The 22,053-nt window shown below is 38.8% G+C and overlaps 1 protein-coding gene and 1 long non-coding RNA gene across 3 annotated transcripts in view; both read right to left on the bottom strand.

Moving 5' to 3' along the window:
• Positions 1 to 6,990, bottom strand: part of LOC145997311 (uncharacterized) — a 37,410-nt gene extending 30,420 nt beyond the window's left edge. The window contains exons 1-2 of one of the 2 annotated variants that reach the window (XM_083134211.1): positions 6,699 to 6,982; positions 3,623 to 3,751 (exon numbers count right to left, since the gene is read on the bottom strand). In XM_083134211.1, the coding sequence (XP_082990337.1) occupies positions 3,623 to 3,751; positions 6,699 to 6,784 (215 nt within the window). In that variant the 5' untranslated portion in view covers positions 6,785 to 6,982. Of the gene's footprint in view, positions 1 to 3,622; positions 3,752 to 6,698 lie in introns of both variants that reach the window. The other variant, XM_083134212.1, reaches the window with a different exon arrangement.
• A 2,631-nt stretch (positions 6,991 to 9,621) lies between these two features.
• On the bottom strand, positions 9,622 to 13,952 carry LOC145997312 (uncharacterized). Its single transcript, XR_014442889.1, has 2 exons — positions 13,808 to 13,952; positions 9,622 to 9,763 (listed from the first exon to the last, which is right to left on the bottom strand). It is a non-coding gene; the product is annotated as an uncharacterized LOC145997312 (long non-coding RNA).
• Between the last annotated feature and the right edge of the window lie 8,101 nt (positions 13,953 to 22,053).

Genomic DNA, 22,053 nt, shown 5'->3' on the forward strand with positions numbered 1-22,053 from the left:
CCCGGTGTTCCCTGATTTAAAATTTCAAAAATACGTAAATGCTGTAAATATAAAGTAAATCTTGACTAATTTCATGTATTTTATTTTTATGTTTGACGTTCATTGCATTATAATAGCTATTTTTCGCGATCCGCTTGCAACGCTCCACTAACAACACTCGTTCCAGCATTTTTTTCAATGCCTTTCCTGCCTGGACGCTGGGCAGGTTCGGCGTAAAGAACTCTATATTCCTTGCTGTCTTTCTGGAGGGAAAGCTTGGACCAGTGTTGCCAATCTCCGAATGCAGAATTTCCCTTTTACCAGTATAAAATTTCCCTTTTTCGACCTAAATTTCCCTCGATTTTCAAAACACATCTGAAGCTGTATCTTTGTATTACTATAACTGTTAATCAGGACCGTATATAAGGCGGTTTAGTGGGTTCAAACCCCCCATTGAATAAAATACTAGAAACTGATCATAGTTTCATAATATATTTATTCTAAAATAAACATTTGAATTTTAAAATAAAACACTAAGGTATTCAAAAAATACCCAAACCAAATAAAAATTTCGTCTGCGGTGCAATGATTGTCGGACTTTGAAACGCACCCATTGTCAAAGCTTAGCTAGGGGCCTGCTGTTAATATTTTTCTTTTGACGCCTGTTTTGCCTGAGGAACAAACTTTTTTTAATTATTATTATTAAATATTTATGAACATCATAAAAGAGTGAAGTAATGGGCAGCCACTCAATATGATTTTTTTTTCACATGTTTCCCAGATATAGGTAGCTTCCTATCAGTCACCTCTTCCATTCTCCTTGCAACAACACAGGACACACAAAGTCACACACACAGCCACTAAGACACGTTCTGAAATGATGGATGGAACAAGGAAAAAATTAAAAATCGCGTCCCAAATTCTTTCCAGGTGCAGCGCTGCTCGTGCACTGAGGCCTTTCTAGGAAACGCGACAAATATAAGACTGACCGGTCAAGGTCATCTATAACAGGGAGAAAGAAAGCTTACTGAAAAGTGTCACTGTTGCTAACTATTCATTTGGAAAAAGTACGCGCTGAAAAAAAATATTTTCGAACTTTTTAAAAGAATGAAACGAAAATGTGAGTTTAAATTTCCCTGTTTTTTAGCTATTTTTCATTACATTTCCCTTTCCCTTTTCACCCTCAAATTTCCCTGTGCCGAGGGAAATTTCCCTGCTTTTGGCATCACTGGCTTGGACAGGCTTGGATCTCTCTCTACAGCACGCGCGCAAATGCTCTCTCGTACGTCAGCGTATGGAGCAGATGGCTACGTGATTGGTTCATGTGACCCCTTCCTGCCTTCTGAAGCAGACGACAGCGGTAGAATTCCTACCCGGTTCTTCGCGCTCGTGCCACTCGTGCTATGTGATGCTACAATACGCAATATTGACTGACGTAACTTTACCAAACTCAAATATACAATTTCTTAATGACCATTGCATTGTATAATTTATCGCACGAACAGCGATGTGTATTAAAAACTAAAAGATCAACACAGTTTTTGTCAAATAAGTTGGTGAAGTCCTCGTGGTAGAAATTCAACCTGTGGCTGCTCTACCACTTAACCCGCAAAACTATTATTTTTTTTATTATTATTATTTTTTCGTTAGTATCTAACTGCTTAATATTGTGTCAATGGAAATGTTTAACATTCATTTGAAAACTCTTAACATCGAATGGTCTGTGGACAAAATTATTTTAAAATGTTTATCACCATTCCAAGATGCAATAAACAGTGGTCTGAATTACTAATCGGCACTGTTACGTCTGTAGAGTGTACGATAGTTGGATCATCCACCCACCTCCGTGTCCGAGTGTTTTGCACAGCGCGCCAAGACGACAGAGGTCCCTGGTTCGAATCCCGGCGTTAGCACGGGTGTTCTTTGTGAGTGTCCCTTCATCAACTTCATAAATATCATCACTCATATTCATATTCTCGATTAACCAAAACAAAAGTGGTAGAAAAGCGAAGTAAAAGAAACCAAATCAATCAGTAGTTGAATCATCCACAACAATGACGTCTACTGTTGCTTCAGAGGCGCTTGTGATTCAGGTAGGTTTTCTAATGACTTGCGTCATACCGAAAAGTATAAAACACCAGAGTTCAAAACATTTGTTGCATAGTGAGGCATCTCATTTTCTAGCTAAAACATGCATAGATGATGTTTTATTGAAAACCCAGCTGACTTCAGGCAAATAAACAATACCTGTGGCGACTAATACCATAAGTAAATTATTAAGCAGAAAAGGGCCGACCCTTCCTTCGGACTTGGCGTTCCCACCCCAAATGCCCATGCTACGCCACTGCCAAATACCTCGTGTCTGTAAATGATGTATAAAACCCTCTTTCCCTGTAGAATGAAAACTAACTGGCAAGTGCGCAAGTTTGGCAACGTTGTGCTAGTTCGGGGCTCCGGCGAGTGGTGGCGCTAGTGAGCTCAATAAACAGAAATGGCGTCTCAGCCGGAAAAAGCTGTGTGTGTCTTGTTGGGGAGTCCGCCTTGTGCCTAGGTGTGGGGCGGATGTATGTGTTTGTGTTGTCCCAATTAGCTTTAGAAAATTCATAACGCGAAAGACCTATTTACACCAAACTGTGAATAGGATGAAGATTTTGTGATTGTCTTGTCGTGTATATATGTGCGAAGGACCTATTTCTACTAGTAAATAGGAATAAGAGTTTTGTTATCGGATTTTATGTGATGCATTCTTTCCGTCCACGTGTACTAATACGTCATATGTAATTCAGAACGTTGGCTAAAATCAACATACGGTTGATAGGGCCAGGGGAACGAGAGAGAGTGGGTCTTTTTAAAATCTGCAACACAAGTGCAGCTAAAGTTTGGAACAGTGTTTCATCGAGTACCTCCAACCAGAGGTGCCCCCCCCCCAAGGCCTATGACGCACTCCCCCCAAAAGGTAGAACATTCGCCCAACCACCCCCTTTATGTCGAATTATTCACTCAAATTATTTTGATCAGAGAAAATTAGCGGAACAATATAATACAAACATATTTAAGCAATATATGTTTACTTTAAGTACTTTGGGCTCACTTTCATGTTTGCTAACATAAAACGTACAAAACTGCTCAGGCCACTGCCATTGTTAGCGTACTGAACCTTATTCTTAGCATTTGTCTGCTTCACTAACCTTGTATTAATGCGAACAGCAACCCTGCCCATCCACACCTATTCTAAAGGCATTTCAACTCCATCGCCGTGATCACCCACAGGAACGTAGGAAAAAAACTGCACATAATAACCAAAACTAAGTGCAAAGATATATAGAATTGGTATAAAATTTTGTCCCCCTCAAAAATTCCCATGACGCAGGCGCGTCATGAAACCTTGAACTGGACTATTGTCTGGATACCCTACGAGCAACGTGTGTGGAGGCATGCTGACTGTGTTCAGCAAAACATTCAATTGTGGTAAACGTTTGAGGGATTCTTTGCTCTAAATGGTCGTTTCATTTTGCAAGTAACATGAAAGTATTAATTTGTGGGCACCCTGTATTTCACCCTTTAGCGAGGATTCAGAGGGGCAAGGGCAGGGTACTTTAGATTTTCATCCAGAAAGCCAGCATAGACAGAAATGAATACTTACCTATCATTATAGACGTTCCTAAGGCGACCATTATAATACCGTGACGTCATTCGTCCTGGAACACCAATTAATAGGTTGTGTACTGGTCCTTCGATTGGTTCCTTCATTTCTTTGTATTTCCGATGATCCCTAAGTGACAGGGTGGAGACCATAAGCACAAGGAGGCAGAAGAAGAGCCAATATTTGAAGAACATCTTTGAAGTAAACCACTCTTAAGATAATTATCCTTAGCAGTTAGAAATGTATTAATAAGAGGCTGGTGATAACTTGTTGAGGAAGCTGTTGTTTCCTGTGACATTTATGCAAACAGGATGAGTCGTAATGTTTGCGGCGTTAGTTTTAACTTATCATATAGTTATATATATATATATATATATATATATATATATATATATATATATATATATCAAAAGCGATAAGACATGCGGTCAAGGTCGAACGCAGGGAGGGTCAATGGGGTTCCCATCCCCCAGGAAAAATGGCTGCTTATCCTTCCCTTGTTCTTTTCATGCGTAACTTTTTTTATTTTTTTTTTACTATTTTTTCTGTTTTAGTACTTCTAGTTTTGATCATCTCATTTTCTATGTTTTCTCTGGAATTTTTGGTCTCATTTTATAATTTATCTTTCCTCTCACACTCCTCTTCCTTCTCTCCCCTACTCTTTCTCGCTTTTCTATATCTTTATCTCTGTGTCTGTCTCCTGTTTCCCTCTTTCTCTCCCCTCAATGTCTCATTTCTTTATATCTCTTCCAGTCTCTATATTTTGTTTCCTTCCTTTTCCCTCTCCATTTCTGTCTCGCTTCTTTATTTCCTGTATACCTATATCTCGCCTCCTTTGTTTCTCTCTCATGTTATCTCTCTCCTTCTCTGTCTCACTCCTTTAAATCTCTCCTTGTCACTCTTTGTCGTCCTCCATTTTCTCTCTTCCCCTGTCTCACATCTTTATTACTCTTTCTGTATATAGCTATAGCTATATATATATATATATATATATGGAGAGAGAGAGAGAGCTATCTGCCTCTCCCCCTTTGTTTCCCCTCTCTTTTTCTCTCTCCCTATCTGGCTCACCGCTGTATTTCTCTGCTATGAAATTCTACGCTTTAGCATGTGTCTTGACCATAATGCTGTGTTTCGTCAAATTTCTCTACAAGCTGAGATGCTAGAGTGTGGATTGAAAAACGTCGTATGCGACAATGCTATCCAAGGCAAAGGTAGCTTTTATTCCTCTTTATGTTCAGATAGACTAAATAGGACTAGATCTAACTGAATCTGAAGCACTGTGCTTCCACTAAGAGCCGAAACCGCACTCCTTGTTTACAAGGCGACAGTGCTAGCCAGTACACAAGACTTAGCAACACGCGTATATCTCGTGTACTTGTGGAGACCAGATAGCTGAGCGAGCTTTCCGCCTGTACACTGCAACGCAAGGCCAGCAAGCTCTTGGTCTATCTGTTATAGTATCAGTTACACGTACTTAGAGCAACAGTGGGGAAGCCGCGTGCGTTGAGAGGTAAAAATACTGGGGGAGAAGGCGCCCCCTGCCCCTTCTATCATGTTTACAATGCCACATTGCACTATTACTCATGAATCACATAACGAGAAGTTTACCATTGTAAGGACGCGACCGTCGAAGTCTCCTGCCTCGCTCATTCCCTCTTGCAACGCTACAGTGCCGCTGCAAGCTCTCTTCACTCCACGCGTGCATACGAGAGCGCTCCGTCACAAATACGGCACGTTGCCCAGGCCTGCGCTACACAATGAGACATACTGTTTGTCACCCAAGAAACAATGCGCGAAAAACACAACAATTAGAGTTACCTGTTAATGGTAAACTTTCCTTGGGCGACCTTGGATCCAGCGAATACCCTCACGGTTTGGCACCTGAATGGAGTGTCTCGCCTGCTTCAACGCGCATGCTCGACTTAGCACTTCCGGTGAACACGTCACAACAATCAAAAGAAGTACAAGGGCGACCACTACACAAGAAACTAGTCTCATTTTTCTTGAGCTAGAATAAACACCTTGTTTACTTCTAAGCCATATAAGTATGATCTTCTGCACTAAGGTTAATATATATCGATTCAGACACGAAATTGACCTTCGGAACATTTTATCACGAGTTCATGATATGTTTCCAAAACCTACTTTGTCTATTGTCATAGTTTGGCAGTTATACCATAGGAAATTGCACATAATTGCGGACTTCTGTATTTTAATGTCATTACCTTCACAATACGTGTTAGAAATTTGTAGGAGGCACACACATTAAATGTTAATGGTTTCTTCTTATAATTGAAGATATTGTTAAAGTCAGACAAATTGTTTCAATTTTCAAGTCAAATGAATACTGATACTACTTTTGTTATATTTCTACGTTCAAACATATTTTCATATGTCTTTGTTACAAGTATTGAACTAATATTTAAACTAAAATCGATGCTAGAGACATCTCTTGTCATTGTGAGGAATCAATACAGTTTCAGAAGCATCTACACATAGTATGTGTATTTCTTGTCTATTACTCCAAGCTCTTACCAATATCGTGTGTACTTCTCATTATAGCCATAGCACAGAGAAGTGATGTCGTGAATGCGCTTGCGGCGTGAAGAAAAACTGTTGCGCCCCCCGCTTTGGTAAATTAACAGTTACATTTTAACGGCAGAGCACTGTAAAATTTACTGTAACTTTTTACAGTACGCTGTTAGAAATTACCGTAAAAATTTCAATTTTCTACCGTTAAAAATTTAACAGGCTGTCTGTTCATGTTTAAAAACGGTACACAACCGTTTTTTTTTAAATTTCAATTCGAATATTTTATGCATCAAGATAAATAATGATCATAAATTACACTTGCTTACACCATAAATATATTGTATAAAACTGAATAATTCAAATTATATCAATTAGGGCAACTATGCCATGGCCGTTATTACTTTAAAAACGGTCACGTTCACTTTTTTAACGGTATTATACCGTCATTTCTTCAGTCAACGTTTCACTGATTCTGCCAAGTGTAGGATTACAAACAAAGGATCCTTATGTTACTGCACAAATGTACAAATCATGACCCACTTACCTAGTATTTGTTAGCCTACAAAGTATTTCGCTCAGTGTCAGAACTCTCGCTGCTGGAACTACTGGAAGAGCTGCTGGAATCAGCATTGTTTCTATCTCGAGTAATTTTTTCAGCAAAGAGCGCTGCCAACATAATAATCACCAACCAAAGAACAATCGTCCGTGAACGCATTTTACCAACAATTGTCTTCTTGATGCGTACGTTCTGAATTAAGTTACGCGTAAAATGGTTGAAATGTATAGCGTTCTAACGTATTGAGCTTCTATAGATACTTAGGCGTAATCTTGTTTTCTCGAGTTGGTAAGGTTAAAAGGTTATCGAAATGTCAAAGCTAAAGATTACAAGGGAATAAACATATTTATGTATCTATCATGTGTATAGAGCTGTTTCGCTTAATATCGGATGTTTATTATTGAAACTTATCTTGTTGTTGAGCCTCATATCATAATGAAAATGTTATAAACATTTATAAACACACATATTCAAGGGTGACTTTGAATTCTGTCACCTTTATAGTCTTTTACGTCATAGTCACCACGACTTAATTTAAGCTTTAAGATTTTTGTATTTACAAGGTGAGTCAAAAGTCCCCGAGCACTCCTTATAAAATGAAAGGGAGTGTAGATTCCAGCAATAGGTCATGGTAGTAATATGTTAGGCCTAGGGGGAAACTTTTTGGTGCATGTCATGACAACGTCCGCCATCTTGGTGACCGCCATCTTGGATCCAACTTCATTTCTTTAAATGGGAAGGGGGGCATGTGGGGTATGATTTTGGGCTAGAATTTCACCAGGAATTCAGTGGTGAAGTCAGATTTATGAAAACTTTAATCTTATGATAGTTTTGTTCTCAGAAAAAGAGTTCTAGCATAACTCATGTCGACGATACAAACGCTTATAAAGGCTAATCGAGACTGGATATAAAGTTGAAAGTTTGTGCCGTCGTCACCTTGTAATCAAAGGGTCCAAGTTCGATACCGGGAGGAGGATTCCGCTTTAAACTGTATGGCTACTTCCAGTCCCGATTAGTTCATCTGTATATAAAATTGACTTAAACACTCAAACTTTAAAGTGAGATTCGATAGCATTTTTTCTTTTCTTTTTTGGTTATGATAAGAGGGGCAATACCCGAAGTAGGTCCGCCTCCAATCGCATACATTCGAGGGTATGCCTTCATGTTTTGGTTCCTTTAAATAAACCAGGACGTCTCGGAATACCCGCTTCTCTTTTATTTTCTAGTTTACTCTTCATTTATAATATACGCGATAATAGTGCAATGTACCTCCAGCGGAGATCGAGTTCTGGAACCCCTGGATTTCAAGGGGACAGCATTACTACTACGGCAGCTTGGAGACAGGCAATCGGGACGTACATGTAGTTTAAATTAGGATCCGAACCCCTGTTCAATGTGCCTCAACCGGGGATCGAACCCTGGAACCCTTGATTACAATACAACAGGGATACCATTAAGGCACAGGAAAGAGCTATTAAAAGGTAATGTTCAAATGCTGCTGAAGAATTTTGTATGCAAATATGATTTTGAAAATGCAGTAAAATAATTTGATTGTCCTATTATCTTCAGGAATATAAAGCCGAAAAAAAGGGGAGGGGTCTGCCCACCATATTCACCACCTTCGCTATGTTCCGGCATTGGTCAGTGCTTGTATACGTATAGTAATCGGTGCATGTGATATCAGAAGTACGAGTAAGTACAACAATAAAATTGATATGGCCTCTCCGATGACATCGTTGCCTTGAATTCAAGAGGTTGATACCCGATTGAGGCACCTAGTGATTCGGATCCCATTTTAAACTGTAGATCCAGTCCCGATTAGCCTTGCTGTGCAAAAAAGTGAACTTATAAACAACACAAACTCTACTTGAATAAATTCGATATGCAACATCAGTTTAGATGAAGGGTGGGGGTTTAAGCACTGCGACTTCCTCCTGCCGCGGTCTCTACTGTCATGATAATATTTCCATGCAGTAATTTTGGACTCATAAGTGCTTTCGGCAGGATAATGCACCCCCGCATTACATGCTGAGAGTGAGACATTAGCTAAACACACACACTTTCCCGCAGATTGGATTGAGCGCCGAGGATGAATGAAGTGGCCTCCAATGAGCCCAGATCTCACTCTGCTCGATTTTTATTTGTGTTGCCACCTGAAAGGTCAACATTCAGAGCATTCTCATTCCTAAAGAACGTACAGTGCAGGTATGTCAGCAAATTTCTGCGACTGTGATAAATAAATTGTTGCAGGAAGGGAGGTTTCGTCTTCAACTGTGTGTATGCGATGTAATGGCGGACACTTTTAACAAACTCTGTAAGTCTACGGGTTCAGATTTATGGGACACCCTGTAGGATACAAACAGTCGTTTTTCCAGGAGTCGAAATATCTAGCCTAGGCATTAACATGTAAATCAAGAAAATTTGTTCTTCATTCTCTTGTCGGTTTAGTTCTGAAGCATTCTGTATATATCGAAAGCGCTGAAGAGGGCGAAATTATTTCAAGTGAAAAAGTGAACATTAAATACGTGATGACTAAAAAAAAATATCAAGGGCACCAATCAGAAACAAGGACACCGATAGAAAAATACAAGGAAAACAAAGGTAAATATCTGAATTTGTTTGTTTTTTGTTATTTAGCGTCGCTTTTCTTCGGATCTTGGCTAATCGCGGCGACGAGGATGAGTGATGATATGATGAACTTGCTCTCGCAATGGCGTCGTAGCGCACTGTGCTAGCTACTCCGCCAAGGGAGTCGGTTCAAGATTAATATCATGGCTGGATTTACGCTCGCCAGTACTTCGTTAGCCTGCTTAATGCAGTTACTATGTTTTGGTGCAGGAAAGGAATTGGAGTGGTCTAATTGAAGTGCCATCCCTTGGCCAAGTATATGTAGATATTTCTAAAGAAAATATTTGTTAGAAATCATAAGTCTACATTTATTTCCATACGCTTCTGTACAATTTTTCAATGTTTTTACACTTCAATGCAAAACGTATACCTCATCCATAATCTTCTCATGATATTTCTCATTTATCACTCCTTCCTTATTTCACCTGAAAAGATAAAGAAAAATGTAAACTGATTGGGCAGGATGTTTAGACTGATATGTGTTACAATCAGAGTTCGGAAGGTTACTTCTTAAAAGTTACTGAGTTACAGTACTCATTTTAAACAGTAACTGTTGCAGTTACTGGTACTTGAAAAGTAAATAAGATAGATGAACCAAAGGTAACCCTAGTTAAGCTTCTATGGCAAATTTACAACTCTCTAATGAGAGATAAAAATCTGAAATTAAAAATAATAACTCCTATAACTAATTAACAAAGTGTACCAAATTGATATTTTGTAACATTGCTTGTAACTTATTTTTAAAAAAGAATTACAAAACCGTTACATGTGTTCTCAAGGTGGCCCATGGATCCAAAAGGTGACCCACGGCTTACAGTTGGCTTAGAAAATGATGCTTATGCTCAAGGAAACATATTTATTAATGTTTATTCACGGTTTACAACTTATTAGAGAAAATGGTTTATCTCAAACTTTTGATTGTTGACATGCATTACATACAGTAACAACGAATAGCCGACCTCCGTGGAGGACTGGTCATACACAGTCCCTACGACGTCATGGGTTCCAGAATAACTTACATAAAATGACTGCTGGCAGCCCGAGACAGTTAGTTTTCTGTATGATGCACCTGAGGGCGACTGGATATATTAAGGTAGTGCCATCTGTTATCTATTATCTACGTTAAATACTAATATGTTTTCGTAAAGTGGGCCACCTTGGGAACACGGTCTACCTTTGGCTCACCTACCTTATAAGTTATTTTGACAATTACTTTTGACAATTTTCTTTGATACAAATTACACACAGTCAAATAAAATAAACAAATAAAAAATTTCCAGTTTAATTTATGTTTCTGGTTATCGAAATCAGCCAGGTGTTGGTTATAGTTCTATTGTGTAGAAATGTAAATACAGGGTGGCGTATATTGTATCTACCAATTTTAAATAAGAACGGAAAAACGTTGAGTGTTTGCAGTAACATTATATGGTTATGAATAAAAATATACGTATAGGCATTTAATACATTGTATAATATGGACAATACAGACATCACTGCACCTTGAATATAACGACCTCTAAATGTCCTCCTCCTGCTTGGAAGCACTGTTCGAGGCGATGCTGGAAGGTTTCCATGACGCGCGTCTCAATATGTCCTGTGGAATAGCGAGTATTTCACGGTGACTGGCGGTTCACAATATTAACCTTTGGCTCTCCACTGCCTAACCCACCTAAGAATGATGTGTGTCTCTGGAACAGGTGCATGGCGATCTTCATTGTTTCGCAGCAGTGCCCGATGCCTGTTTGGATGAAGGCTTCCACGTCTGCACTAGCAGCCTGCCAGCTCAAATTGGTAGATACAATATGCGACACCCTGTATAAGAACTTTTTAAAATCCAATGTGATATCTATGATGAAAAATAAGTGTTTATAACGCGAGAAAAAGAATGTGTTCTTAGTTTTATCTACTGATCGTATTTGGCGCTGCAGTCGACGCGTAATTCGAAAGATTTTTGTTTTCAGTGCAACACTTCGAGACTGAACTGCGAGGTCATTCTTGAAGAATGTATGATTCAAGTACGATCTTGCATCTTTCGGACAGGGCCTTATGTAAACAGACAATAATGGGACATCTAAATCCTGAAATGCTCTCTTCCCTACAAAGTGCTGTGTGTGTTGCATAACTCTACGGCGGTGGTAGACGTTGATTGAAAATTTACTAATAAAATCCACTTATCGGCGTGTGTTAGGCAACACGCAGGGAAGAGAGCATTTCAGGAACTGGATGTTCCATTTTCTTTGCCGGTGACTGTACGTATGTACCCACAAACATGGGATTTTTCGAAATTCAACCCCTAAGAGGGGAAAGGTGAGTTCAAATGTATTTTTAACTTTTGTTCAGTAGGTAAAGACATGTTATCGGTTCATATGATTGCTTAGAGTTAGAAACCTTCAACATATGATTTTCTTCTTCAATGCATATTATATTTGTGGTGAACAAACATCACTATTACATTATACAATAATATAACATATAACTATTTATATTCAATAAATAGTTTAAAAAAACGAATGCAACATGGCTGAAGCTACGAGCGGGTCACTAGTGCAAAATAAATATACATAACGTATTGATGTATGCAATGATTTCAATTTCAAATATCTCCATCTTCTACTCTGTCTATGTACATGTTCAAATTTAACTTTCTACATTCAGATGCCATCTATTGCTATGTTTGTAATGATGTCCATTTGTTTATGGGGGCTGGAGGGGGAGCAAATACACAGTGTTACAATCATACGATGCTGAAATCAATGTTATTTTGCTAATTCTGATATACAAGCCTGAAAAGCACTATTTTTACTTTCCATATTAGCTTTCAGCATGTATTTTACATATTTAAGTTATTGTTTACATATAATTTCCATGTTTTCAAGCATTTTCCAACATATGAAGAGTTTAGAGCACACGTGGCGTAACTCCACTTTTCGTGGAAATGGACTTGAATGTATAACTTCGATCTGTGAAGTATCAACATTTCAGTGCTAGGAGTAAAGTATCTCCTATGTTCGAAATTCTTGCTCATAGAGGCATCACTATGTTTGTGCTCCAACAGCTAAATACAGTACTACGTTATCTAAATGTAACATTTTCTTTAAAAACTTATCTTAATGGAGTTACAACACTTGTGCTTTGAACCCCTCACATATTCCATATTCATGTTGTTACTCCATTTTCCACTTTTTGTGTTAAATACAAATGTTTTGCGTTCATTTGTATTCTGTTCGTTTTGTACTCTGTTTTTGTCAACAAGCTTTCGGGCTAAAAATCCATTGCATATTTAAATATACTCCCATTACTTCATGCAATATTGAACGCAGTTTCAACCTGTCTCTAGAACGACAGGAGGAGATTCACGTTTCAGAACTTAAAATTGGAAATCCATTGTTGTGGTAACGAAAATTAAAGCGTTGAGTTTTCATTTATAATCATCTAAGACTAATGCATTTTATTTAACCAGGTGAGCGGTTGCATAATGAAAATTGTCACTTTTCACAATTGTAAGTCCATATTTAATTTCATATGTTGAATAAAAGAACTAAATATAATGTGTGGGGCCCTACCCAGTGATGTGCAGTAGACTAGAAGTTTACGTCTACATGCGTTGTCTACACGTAATCTACGCGTAGATTACATTGGGTTGTAGTTTACATAGACTACGTAGACAATCTAAAGTGCATTAAAATTAATTTTCAAGGGTTTCATGAAGGGAAAGTGACATATTAAACTATATTGGTTCCTAACGAAATGAAAAGAATCCTATTTACAACAAAATGTATCTTCTCTTCTATTATCAACTATGGAAGACAAATAGTATGAAAAAAACAACAACAGATGGCAGTCGTGAGGCAAGAGTGGTCTTTTCCCATAAAACACTAGAATATTTCCTATATTAGGTTTCTTCCTAGGTGAGAAGTTGTTCGAATTTGGAGGGAAGAGTATGAAAAGTTCTCTTCACACATCAGCAACTCATACGTAATATAATTGCCTCTTAATTCCACGGCGCCCTTTGCTACGTTATCACCTTTCGCCATGTTGTTTACATAGATTACGTAAAATTCGTGTATAAAATAGTCTATGTGTAGAATGTAGAATATCGTTGTTTAGACGCACATCACTGGCCCTACCCCCACATTCCCTAAATGTTTCTTCATGACACGGTGCTTTATGCACACCTTACCTTACATTTACATATCCAACACTTGTTAGTACATATAAAATCGTTCCCTGATCATGATAGCGTGCTGTTAACGCCGTAACATTTTAATAAAGGTGTTCTGGGTTTGATACCCGGTGGAGACACATAGTGGTTCCGATCCCACTTTACATCTGTGCATAAACTGGCCATAATACTTAAAGATTGTTGAAAGTAAACATATAGGCATTTCTTACGTAATGTTAGTAGGCCTGTAGCAATAATAGATATTTTCGGTGTTGGTAGTGATAATAAGAATCCATAATATACTCACATCCTATTATTCTTCTGATGAGTTTGAATTTGATTCTGAAGAGTCAACAGCAGTCCGTCCCTGGACTAAAGCTGTCCCAATCAGGAGAACGAAGGCTGCCAAAACAAGAACAGTTCGAACGGACAACATCTTGGAGGTTCAGAGATTTCTGTTTCTGTTCTGGGAAACGCTTCCTATTTATAACCTGGCAGCTGTAAGTTCAAGGTCACAGATAAAAGCTCCAACTGATGCAATGCCTGATAATATATGTTGCATAAACACGATGCTAGGGCTAGAAAAAACAGAGAATTATACAGCTTAGCGCAAATTTGAGGTCTGGGCAACCTGCCGTATTTGTGAAACAGCGTTATCGTATGCACATGTGGACAGCAGAGCGACCAGAGTTACTGTAGCGTTCAAATATAAGAGGCTTCGTCTGTCGCGTTCGTTCAGTGGGAAACCTCGCTTCATTTGATTCGTGAGTAACAGTGTAGCGTGTTAGATCAGAGTTTTCAAGTCCACTTTATGCACTGTAGGACATTGGACCTACAGTTTAAAGTGGGATCCCAACAACAGGGTATCGAACCCAGGACACCTTGATTACAAGCCGACGACGTTCAAATAAAGGGTGATCCATAAAGAACGCCGGATTTGAAGTTCTATAAATGAAATTTATTTTTGAAAAAGAAAGCACAAAACACATACCATTCTCTTCTGGAGATATTAAGGTTTAAACATGGAAAACAATATCGGGCATATGACCTCCCCCCTTTCCCCTACTAGCCCTACACGCAATCACTCGGTCTATGAAAGTCACCATGACCCGATCACACATTTCCCCATCAAGTGCGTTGAGGACACGTCAAATTTCTTGCTTAAGTTCCAACTAATTTCGGAAGTGGGTGGGTTTGTTCTGGTAAACTTGTGACTTGGTGTACCCCCGCAAGAAAAAGTCACATGGTGTCAAGTCACAAGATCGACGTGGGAAGGTTTGGTCTCCTCGAAAGGAGATTATTCTGTCCGGGAACTTCTCACGCAGCAGATTGATTGTTTCTTCTGAAGTGTGGCAAGTTGCGCCGTCTTGTTGGAACCATACATTTTCGATGTTCATTTGATCCAAACGAGGCCAAAGAAAATCAGTTAGCATTGCACGGTAACGAATTCCATTCACTGTCAGAGCATTTCCTTCTTCGTCTTCAAAAAAGTAAGGACCGACCAAGCCCCCACTCCAAATCTCACACCAAACCGTAACTCTCTGAAGATGCATTTCCTTTTCCTGAATCACTCTTGGGTTCTCAGATCCCCATATTCGGAAATTCTGCTTGTTTACGAACCCGTTTAAATGAAAATGAGCTTCATCGCTGAAAACGATGCGCTTTGCGAAACCCTCGTTCCCTTTCAAGGATCCAGTCAACAAATTGTCGTCGTTTTCCATGATCCGCTGGTTTCAGTTCCTGCGTTAACTGCACTTTGTATTCGTGCAAGTGCAGATCTTTCGTCAAGATTCTTTGCATTGTTGTTGGCGCCATATACAGTTCTTGAGCATTACGGCGATACGATTTTGCAGGACTCGCAGCAACAGAATCACGCACAACAGCAACGTTTGCTTCACTCCGGCGACTTCCAGGGCATCCAGGGCTTTTGATGTCTTGTGTTGATCCAGTTTCTTCAAATTTCTTGATCAACCTACGAACAGTTGATTCGTTTGGTGCATGAAGATGACCAAGTATCGTACGGAGTTTCCGAACAGTCACCGCGAAACTTTCACCATTCTTGTAGTGCGTTTTGACAATCAAAAGTCGCTGTTCCTTACTCTACCTTTCCAAGGCGTTAACGACACACACACAGTAGAACAACTGAAATGCTTCTCAACACAAAACCTCAATCATAACATATAACATCAATCGCACAAACAATGCTGCCAACCAAACAAAAAAAATACGGCGTCCTTTTCAAATCCGGCGTTCTTTATGGATCACCCTTTATAACACAAATCCCCAAGGGATCAGATCAGATCAGATCCATAGGCACATCTATTAGATATGCAGTTAGTAATATCTAATTCTGGATGTCCATTGGACGTCCATGGGATATCCAGAACTGGATATTTAAAAACTCATCCAATTCTGGATATTCAATACAGAACTAGATCTGCTCTTTTCTTTTCGACAATATTTAGGTGATATAGGCTACTTCCGAACATGTTTGTCTCGAGCCAGGGGTCCCGGGTTCGAATCCTGGCCTGGGCATGAATGTTTGTGAGTGTCCATTCATGAATATAATCATATCATCTCTCTCCCCCATCTTCGCAAATTAGCCAAAAGTGGCACAAGAAGCTAATTGAAATAAAGCAAAACAATGAAACGTTTGTCTCGTCAAGGTTGTCGGTCCCGATCCCACAAGGGCAATTTCTTTCTCATTCTCACACATATTTTCTTTCTATGATTGAGCCGATGTCGGTACCAGTGGCATCCGTATCGGAAAGTATCGGCTGGAATTCATTTAACGATACCAACTGATACTTTTCCGGAATTTCGGTATTTCAAGGACTCCGCAAATACGCCGTGAGACACTTTCGAGATTCTAATTAACCTGGAAGTTATTATGCCAAATTGAAAGGTTTTTCGCGCCAGTTTTGTGTGAAAAACTGAATTTTGTGATAACTTAGTATTTAATGTAATATTCTGATGTAATTCTCTAATATTTTAAATAGGGATTCGGTATTGGTTCGGAAAGTATGGGCTGGAATTCATTTTGCAGCAATTTTGCATGCAAACTAGATTTTGTGTGTACTTAACATCTATTTCCATATTCTGATGTAATTTTTAAGTATTCTAAACCAAATTGATGCATTGGATATGAATATTTTACACACTATTATTTATCAAAATTTTGAACAACTTTTATTATTGTACCGGTATCGGTAAGGGTATCTGCTCAGCACTAACATTTTCTAATCTTATTTCCTTACAAAGTAGAAAAATAACATTGTATGTAATCAAAATAACACAAACAGAACCCTAACAGGAAGATTACAAAAATCGAGTAATTATGATAACTTAGGTGTTCTTGCCTACCGCAAGAAGTTTGACGGGGAGAGTCAAGAAATCTCTCCCGGGATCTTTGTGATCAGACGATCGGAACACAAAGAAGGGAAAACTAAATTAAGTGATGTAATTAAAGTAGAAACGCCTACAAAATTGCCTCCGACAGTCTGATATGAAATAAAAGAGATGGAAAATTTCTAAATACCAATCACGAAATTCTAGTCTAATCTGCGCTCGCCCCATCTGGTGATGTTATCCTAAGGTTATCATATTTTTCAGATAATGAAATCGGGCATTTAACAATTCATTGATTGATTGATTGATTGATTTGCTTTATTTTACTTCGCTTCTTGTGCCACTTTTGGCTAATTTGCGAAGATGAGGATGAGTTATGATATGATTAAATTGTTGAATGGTAACTCACAAACATCCATGCCCAGGCCAGGATCGTAGCGCGATGTGGGCATTTAACAAGTCACAGAAACTGTCATATACTGTAGCAATGAATTAGGGAATGAAATAGAGTAAATGAGATCAAAGAAAGGGCGTTTGCCCCGATGCAGTTTGCGCATGCACAGTAATGTTAGCAAAAATGGCGGCAAGTAGTGTGTCTGTAACTGTGGAACGGTGGGTGTATGATCAAATTCCTTGTGAAGAAGAATCTCAAGCCAGCTGAAATTTTGAGAAGATTGCAAGCACAGTATGGTGAAGAAACGATGCCACGGGCAAGAGTGTACGAATGACGTCAACAGTTAGGAGAAGAACGATAGTTGCTGGCGAGTGAACCGCATGGACACATTTGTGCAAGGTGTTCTTTATGTGGAATTTTATAGGAAAGGGTCATGTTTAATACCTAATATTCCTGCACATTGATGAAGGGTGCCGTACGTAATGCAATTCGCAAGAAGAAATCACGTGGCAGTTAACGTGCTAGAAATAAATGGCTCGGTCAACCTTGAACGACCCTTAGATTTAATTAAAATTAGACGTAATATGGAAGATTACTTTGGAAAATATTTATCATTATAATAGAAAATTATTTAATTAATTCCTTAGTTTAATGATACGTATCAGCACTAATCCTATAACGGAAAGAAATGCTATAAAATCACGCGCCCTGAGTGTTCTGTTGCACCGCTGAAAGGCAAAAAATTAATTTTCCATTGCAGAATTTTTGGGAGAAACATACGACTAGAAAAAAAAAATCTAGAAAAAAATATAAATGATTTTTTCTAAATGCTAAAACATCAACAACAAAAAAATAACAAAATATGCATACAAACGAAATGTATGTCGCAACTTCATGAAATCACTTTCGCTCGATATAACGTATGCAGTAGCTGTATACAGGGTGTTACTAAAGTGCGTTTCCAACGCTTAGGAGGTGATTCTACAACTGAAAATAAACACAAAAGTTCATGTGACGAAATGCCGAAAACGGCACACATTCGGAGATATTGAAGTGGGAAAAAGTGTGAACATTATGTTTACAAGGAAATATTGGCTCAACGGCCAAACATATGACCGCGGCGAAGATCGTTCCACAAAGAAATGCGGCATGCTCTATTAAAAAAAGGACATGGCACCGCGGGGTTGTTTGCTCGCACTAGACAATCGTTGATTCAGCGTTGTCATCTCTGCGTGGAAGTTATTGGCAGACAGTTTGAACATCGTCTGTGATGTGGTTCCCTCGGCACCTCCACTCTGCACACAGTGAACATGTCGACACATATGCAACCTAGCGCAGCACCACCACCATCTTTGTTTTTCTACGTAATGGTGATGTCCACTACGGATATTTGCTTTCTTCTTAGTTGTCAGTCTCCACATATCACTTTCCGTGGATAACACATCTCGCTAAACCCTTCCCTACCCCCATGACTTCAACACACCCATTCGATTCCTTTGGGGAATCCCTTGCGCATCAACTTCACACATCTGCCATGTACATTTTTGAATAGAGCATGCCACATTTATTTGTGGAACCCTTCGCCGCGGTCATATGTTTGGCCGTTGTGCCAATATTTCCTTGTAAACATAATGTTCACACTTTTTCCCACTTCAATAACTCCGAATGGGTGCCGTTTTCGGCATTTCGTCACATGAACTTTTGTGTTTATTTTCAGTTGTAGAATCACCTCCTAAGCGTTGGAAACGAACTTTAGTAACACCCTGTATATGCCTTATTATTTATAACATTCGTTTGCCCATATTTTCACTTTTAATTTGGTAAATTTACTATCTTATAGTTCCTTTTATGTGCATAGTTGTAGCGTCTCCACAGAATCTTACACGAGAGAATTGAAGAACATTTTAATGATCCTTCGTAGCTGGCGACATCTCTCGAGAGATTCTGAAGATGCTTTTGCGGTGATGGAAATACATGTAACACTAGGATGGGAAAATATAACGAAGGGTAGGAGATGCGTTCGTAACTCACGTGTGAAGTACGGCGCTGAAGAGCGAAGTTCCAAAAACCCAGAAGGCAGAATTCAACTTGCAATTGATTGGTTTACCTAAGGAGGGCGGCTTGGAGTACTTCAACGTCCCGCTAACAAGAGTCCGATACAATGGTGAAAGCCAGAATTTCGCGACAGCAGTCTAAATCCATGTTTCTGGGGCCTCATTCGAAGTTAACCTTACGTTACTGGTCGAACACCAAATCTCGTACTGCACAACCGACGCAAGCAGTGTTTGCAGAAGTGGAATAAAATATCACTAATTATATTAGGAGCTAGAAATTATCTATATTTTTATATACAGTGGATTCTTTGTAATTCGATCTCCAAGGAGCATGACTAATTATCCTAAATTAGAATTAACAAAAACATAAAAACATGTATAATTAAAGATGATTTCATGATTTCAGTGGGAATAAACTTCCGTTCGAATTAGCGGTAATTAGAATTAGAATTAGAATTAGAATTTCTTTATTCATGGTCGAAGTTCAGCCTGTGGCTGCTCTACCACTTAACCCGCAAAATCTACTACAATAAAACAGACAAAATACAATTACTACTATAACATACGAATTCCATTACATTTTCACTTCTAAATATTTCAGTAATTAACACACTAAAAATATTAAAAAAAAAAACAATTTCTCACATTCATACACATCAAAATGTTCATCTTGGGTTCGAATCTGCTCATTTTTTGTTTTGATTTGATTTCAACGTAAGCATGCTGAATCTAGTCATGTGTACAGATGGTTTGTCCTTGCTCATGTAGAAGTACTTTTGTTACTGCCCTTTTAAAGCTGTTATATGTCGCACACGAGGTAACATCTGGTGGCAGCGCATTCCAACAATATGCAGAAGCAGCTTTGAAGGATGACAGGAATATGGATTTTGAGAATCTGTCCAGATTAAGTTTCTTAGAGTGTCGAGTCGTGTAGTTGTGTATGTCGTGTCTAAATTGGAGTCTGTCGTATAAGTATGTGGGTGTTTTTGTTTGCAGAATTTTGAATATTGTGCAGGCCAGATGAAGTTTTCTGCGTCGTGTCATATTCAGCCAATTAACGTCATTTAAGTAAGGCAGTATGTGATCCCTTCGTTTCAAGCATAAAAAGGAGTTCACTGTGTAATACGATGATACTATATACTGTAATTCGTATTATCTACATAAGGGCCATATGGAGAGTGTCCTGTTTCATTTGATGAACTACAATCGCTTCTGATGTTGACTGTACATCTAGCCATGAGACTTTTTCCAGAGAGGAGGGGGAATATTTTATTTTTCAAGGGACCATCAACACATTCCCAGGGAGGACAAGCAATTTACACTTCGAAATTGTGGTAATGCGTTATTTCGAATTATTTGAAAATGGAATAACATTTATTTTTATTTTCAACGTAAAAAAAAGCAACATGAACAAAATTATTTTTTTTGCCACTACAGGAGGGGGTTGCAAGCGCTCCCCTTGACTATGGCAGGAGGAGAGAAAGGGAAAAAGTTTAGACCGAAATAACTTGGAATTGCCTAAAACTGCATTGCACATGTAATCTACTGTCACGTTGCTTCCCAGACGTCACGCTCAACGGCCAGATATGAAAAAGAGGACAGCGTGTTCCCAAAAAGTGAATCTGTGCTTAGATAAATGTGATAGTAGATGTAGTGTAGTTGGTCAATTGAAATAGTATTTAGTGTGTGCACTCCTGCGTTTTTAATTTAGGTACATCTTCAGTTTGTAGCTGTTACAACCTACTCATATCCACTACATAAATCTACTTGTATTCATAAACACAACAGTATATATAAATCATGTAAACTGAACCGGTACGCATCAGAATCCGCGTACAACCAACCAAAATCACTTTTCAAAGTGAATTATAGAGTAAAGAATTGAGTACTACGAAATAAATAATAAATGCGCTGAAATTCCACTAATAGGAGAGTAGGAATTTCATCTTGAAATGTGTTGTGCAAATAAACTTACATCCATGTTTCATGTCGTAGCATATCCGTTCGATTAAGAAATATTTACCCTGGCAGACCTTGTCAGCTCATGCTCAGAAATGTGTAGGGTAAGCCTTTTACAGGAAATGGTAAGAACACTGGCCTTTGGCGAGAGGTGACGAGAGGCCAAGCGAGGGTTTAAATAGGTGCGCATGAGAGCGACACGAGGCTTTTTACTTGGAATCATCGGAGAAGCAGGAGCTTTTGGGCTATTTTCTAAACCGAGCAGAGTAAGCTAGTATACACCCCTTAACTGCCATTCGTATTGCTCACTTCAGTCTAAACCGAATAATGAGTTTATTTTAATGTTAATTTAGATATTTGTACCTGGCCCGTTCAGGGCTGTCTCTACCATCAACAGTATTAATCGGGAGGGGCAAGTTACAACTTTCCTCTTTTCTCCATTTTCTTTATTTCTTCCTCTCTTTATCTCTATTTCTTCCTTCCTCCACGTATCTACCCCTTTCCCTCTCTTCCGCTGTTCTCTCTTTCATCCATTGCTTCTCTCTCGTTCTATCTTCTTTTCTCTGTCTCTTCGTGTTTCTTCATTCATCCGGTTCTTTATCACTTTCCTATTTTAATTCTCATCGCATACTTTCCTTGCTTCTTCCTTCTTTCTATATTCCTCTCTATCTCCCTCTCTTTCGCTGTTCTCTCTCTTTCTTCCACTGTCAAGGAGTCCCGGGTTCGATACCCGGCGGAGGCACATAGTGGTTCGGATCCCACTTTAAACTGTCAGGGCTGTCTCTACCATCAACAGTA

The sequence above is a fragment of the Lepisma saccharinum genome, chromosome 13, assembly GCF_977018435.1.
Source record: "Lepisma saccharinum chromosome 13, izLepSacc3.1, whole genome shotgun sequence".
Classification (NCBI taxonomy): domain Eukaryota; kingdom Metazoa; phylum Arthropoda; class Insecta; order Zygentoma; family Lepismatidae; genus Lepisma; species Lepisma saccharinum.